General features: G+C 47.1%; 1 protein-coding gene across 1 annotated transcript; it reads right to left on the bottom strand.

Annotated features, from left to right (window-relative positions):
• Positions 1-1,616: 1,616 nt before the first annotated feature.
• LOC136537133 (uncharacterized) lies at positions 1,617-3,152 on the bottom strand. The gene is made up of 3 exons (XM_066529203.1): positions 2,488-3,152; positions 2,142-2,340; positions 1,617-2,006 (listed from the first exon to the last, which is right to left on the bottom strand). Exons 1-3 carry the CDS (start codon positions 3,150-3,152, stop codon positions 1,617-1,619), a joined length of 1,254 nt encoding a protein of 417 aa, XP_066385300.1.
• Between the last annotated feature and the right edge of the window lie 1,683 nt (positions 3,153-4,835).

Raw genomic sequence — 4,835 nt, 5'->3', positions numbered from 1 at the left:
TTTTTAAAAATCAAACACTTAACACATATAGATTACGATCTCCCATGGTCATATATAATATATATGATTCGATTACAATAATAATCAGTTACATAAAAGTTCTTGTTAATCAATAAGTGACTACATTATTACATATGTGTGTGGCACACATATCATTTTTTTGCAAGTGTTCCCACGACGGTCTTCTTCTCACCGTCGGGGCAGAACCAGGGCATCATCTTGGTCTTGTTGACACGAGTCTCCACCAACTTGATCTTCTGTGGATGATCGGTAAAGAGCGAGAGCTCAACGTAGTTGTTGTATTCTTCGGGGCTCTAGACTCCATCTGCTCCCACAATCCTCTGCTTTTCTGGACACAACCATGTGTTTTTTGCTATCTTTGGGCATCGACCAGTAGGCTACTTGCACGTAGCGGCTTGCTAGTACCCACTGATCATCTTTGTAGCTGACACTTTGGAGCTCCACGGTGGTTAGCCCAAAGTCATCCACGACAACCCCCTTTGGTATGACCCACTAGCACTAAAAGACAACTAACTATAGGTCACCGCTATAGTCAAGTTCCCATATCTCTTCAATCTGCCCAAAGTATGTCTTGGTCTGCCCCGTTGACTCGTCGAGGCCCTCATATTGAACACCATTGTTCTATGCCGCGCTCTTCTTGTCCTTCTCCTTTGTGTGGAACTTGTATCCATTGATGTCATACCCTTGCCACATGGTGATTTGGGTGGATGGGCCAGATGCAAGCCTCGCTTCATCAGACTCTCCATGGGGTATGTCCTGTAGCTCTTTGATCCACATCATGAAACTAATCATGTGCTGTTTCTAGACCCATGCCTCCATGCGCTGTCCATCATGAGTGGCGTGAATCTCCTCCAGGTGCTTGTCAACATATGGTTCCATAACCACTAGCTGATTGAGGACGTCGTGATGAGCTTCTTGTGCTGTTTCGTACTATACATCGGTGCATACTTTCCTCCCTGTGCAACCTATTCCTGAGATTCTGCCTTCATGCTGAGGGACAAGCAGGCTAGTCGCCCTTCCATCCCAGATGTACCTAGTGCAGCAGTTAACAGCCTCCTCAGTTGTGTTTGCCTCGATCATAGAGCCCTCTGGGTAGGCACGATTAAGGACGTATCTGTTGAGGGTCGACATGAACCACTCATACATCCATATGTGGTGTAGGTACATAGGCCTAGTTCCTATATCTGATCAACCATGTGCATCATCAGGTGTGGCATAATATCAAAGAAAGATGGCGGGAAGCACATCTTGAGCTAGCAAAGGGTCTCCGTGATGAACTATTTTAGGCCAAACAGCTCAGCTTCATCGATGACCTTCTAGGTGATGCAGTTGAAGAAGTAGGACATGCGTGTGATGACCATCTTCATGTACTCTAGACCAATAGCCCTAATAACAATAGGAAGGAACACCGTGAGCATGACATGGCAGTCATGTGCGTTGAAGCTGCTTAGTGTGAGGTCCTTCATCGAGACTAGGCTCTTGATGTTGGAAGAGAAACTGGTCGGCACCTTAACACCCCTAAGCCACTAGCACACGACCCTCTTCTCATCTCTCATCAGGTTGTAGCTCACACCCAGAAGGTCGACTTTCCCGCTCTACGTCACCGGTGTCAGGTGAATTTTGGACCTGATGTCCTGGTTGACAGGATCCATCCGTGACTTTAGACCATCCTTCGTCTTAGTCTTGATGTCTAGCTGTACGCCAATGGTGCTTTCAAAGACATTCTTCTTGAGGTGCATGCAATCGATGGCATGGGGCGTATCTAGCTTCTTCCAATACGACAGGTACTTGAAGAAACACGACTGCTTCTTGAAAGGAACGAGGGTGATAGGTGGTTCCTCCATCCTATCCCGCTTCCTCTTCCTTGTCATGGTCCAATCTTCCTCTTTCTTCTTCTTCCCGAACTCAATGTCTATGCCCTTTACCATGTCAAACACCTTTTGCTTGTACCTCGTCCTTTTTGGCTCATCAGTTTTAGGCTCGTCCTGGTTGTTGAATTACTTATTCATCATAGCTGCCTGATACCTATGATTTTTGATGAGAAATCACCTATGCCTCATGTACACCATCTTCTTGGGTGCACTAAGGTAAGTGTAGCAGGTACCGTCAATGCAAACTACGCAACCTGACTTACCTTTGATCTGCCCCGACAGTGAAAAAAGGCTAGGATAATCAATGATGATGACAAAGATGATGTCTTTTAGAGTGAACTCCTTTAGGGATGCATCCATCATCTTGACCCCATCTTCCCATAGTATCTTCATGTCCTCCATGAATGGCTCTAAGAACACATCTATATCATTGTTTGTCTGCCTAGGTCTAGAAATAATCATGGTTAGTAAAAGATACTTGCGTTTCTGACATAGCTAGGGAGGTAGGTTGTAGATGGTGAGGATGACCAGCCAAGTGCTGTGCGAGCTGCTGAGGTCACCGAACAGATTCATCCCATCGGTACTTAGTGCGAACCTGACGTTCCTCGCCTCATCGCCAAACTTCCAGAACTTGGCGTTGAAACGCATCCACTGCTTGCTGTTAGAAGGGTGCCATAGCTTGCCATCATCCTTTGTGTGCTCATCAGATGTATGCCAGGACATCAGCTTGGCATCCTCGAGGTTCCCCAATATAGCATGTAGGCGATCGATCACGGGCAGGTACCACATCAACAAGGCCAGACTTTTCCTCTGCGTATAACCCTCTTCTTCCTCATCCTTAGGAGATGGGATCTGCTTCTTCATGGTACTCTTCTTAGACGTCTTCTTCTTCTTTGGCCCTCTCTCGTCATCCGCATCCATGCGACAACTGGCATTCCTCTTGTGCTGACTCACACCACAATGCGAATAGCTCTGCAAGTTCTCATACTTGCCCCAATATAGGATACAGTGGTTAGGGTAGGCATAGAACTTTTTAAGCTTCATCGCCACTGATCGGATCAGCTTTTTCGCTCGGTAGGTACTAGGGGGCACCTTGTTACCCTCTGGGTATGTGTTAGCAAGGATACGTAACAGGTTGTTGAAGCTAGTGTCGGACCAGTCATGGTGAGCCTTTAGCATCAGCATCTGGAGGTTAAAATGCAGCGCCGTCCAATGCTTTGGGCAGTCCTTATAGAGGGGATCAATTGTCGCCTGCTTCATCTCTCTAAAATTCTCTAGCCACCTTGGGCTCCCAAACAGATGTCATCGTGGTCAAGACGGTTAGTGATTGACTCAAAAAGGTCTGTAGTCTCAGGATCCCTCAGTGGCTCACCGCCATCCCCATCATCGTTGTCAGTCGTGTCTTGGAGCAGATCATCCATCGTGATATAATCACGATCTGCATGGTCGCTAGTAGCAGCATTGCCATGCCCGCCGACCGCTGCTGATGAGTTTTGTTGTTCGGCATTCACCGCCGCTATTGTCGCTGTCGACGAGTTCCCTCCTCTAGATGCATCGACACTTGGATCCTCTGCTTCCCCATGAAACTTCTAGATGGTGTAATCCTTAACAAAACCATACCGGATCAAGTGAGATTTCACTATGTCATCTCCGTGGGCAAGAAGGTTCTTGCAACTCTTACACGGATACATGGTGAGTTCCCGCTACATACTCAAACGATGCCTTTTTGCAGCGGCAATAAACTTTGTCACATGATCTAGGGGAGCTGGATGCAGCCTCGATGTCTTATACATCCATTCCCTATTCATGACCGTGAACACCTTGCACACACAAACAATGAAAATGACACATATAAGCAGAGCAGTACGGAAAAAAGATAGTCGGTAGCTCTAGATCTGATGATTTCTCTCTCCTCCAAATAGATCTAGATCTACATCTTGAGAAAAGCGCCCAAATCATGGAAAAGAGAGGATTGAGTGTTTGAGAGCGAGAATCAACCTCTTGCGGTGCCCCCTTCGCCAAATCCAAGGGCAAAACCTCTCCCCCCTAGAAAATGGCAATTTTTTAGGATTTTGAGGTCAAAACCCGAAAAAATGGAGAAGACATGGGGAAAAAGGGGGGGAGGCTGTATTTATAGCCTAGACTTAACCGAGGCCGGTACTATAAGAAAACCGTCTATGTTAATCGTTTGTTAACCGAGGCAGTTGCGTTAGGGCAACTGCCTCGGTTAATCCACATTAACAGTGGTGGTTTCTTTACAACGCCTGCCTCGGTGAAGGATTAACCGAGGCAGTTGCTGGCCTGGCTACCCGGCCTCGAATAACTGAGGCAGGCCACCCGGCCACCCGCCTCGAAGCTCCAAAGTGAAACGTTGCGCAAAAGAAATCCTATAGTTACTACTGCAGAAATGAGATCTAGTCCCGGTTAGGAACTAGCTCTACTCCCGGTTTCCCAACCGGGACTAGCAATCTGGGGCTAAAGGTGTTGTTCTTTAGTCCCGGTTTGCCACGACCGGGACTAAAGATCCTCCCAGCTTTAAAAAAAATAATGCCTCCCACCGCTGCGCCCTGTGAGATTCGAACCCAAGACCTCATGCACTGCCTCGTGCGTAGCTTACCACCCCACATACACAACACATCTAACAATGGATGGGATGCTTTCCTTTTGAACTAATCCATCCAGGGACCTTTAGTCCCGGTTGGTGTTATCAACCGGGACTAAAGGGTCCTTTAGTCTGGATTAGTGTTACCAACTGGGACTAAAGGGTCTACCTTTAGTCTGGGTTGGTATTACCAACCGGGACTAAAGGTTGAAGGACTTTTAGTCCCGGTTTAGCCGTTGGGTAGGAATCTTTAGTCTCGGTTGAAGACACCAACCGGGACTAAAGGCCTTCTAGTCCTGGAGGCAAAAAAAAATGTCGAGGCTAATGCTAAATTAGGACAT

This window comes from Miscanthus floridulus, chromosome 2 (genome assembly GCF_019320115.1).
Source record: "Miscanthus floridulus cultivar M001 chromosome 2, ASM1932011v1, whole genome shotgun sequence".
Classification (NCBI taxonomy): Eukaryota; Viridiplantae; Streptophyta; class Magnoliopsida; order Poales; family Poaceae; genus Miscanthus; species Miscanthus floridulus.
The sequence above is the reverse complement of the archived record's forward strand: the minus strand, read 5'-3'. Positions and strand labels throughout refer to the sequence as shown.

What these genes read in the sequence shown, in the direction of transcription:
- LOC136537133 (XM_066529203.1), bottom strand. Translation starts at nt 3,152, where the DNA reads ATGAAGCAGGCGACAATTGATCCCCTCTATAAGGACTGCCCAAAGCAT. An exon ending in GATGAGGCGAGGAACGTCAG is followed by an intron (nt 2,341 to 2,487) that starts GTTCGCACTAAG and finishes GATTATTTCTAG; the next exon opens with ACCTAGGCAGACAAACAATG. An exon ending in TCAAAGGTAAGTCAGGTTGC is followed by an intron (nt 2,007 to 2,141) that starts GTAGTTTGCATT and finishes TTCAACAACCAG; the next exon opens with GACGAGCCTAAAACTGATGA.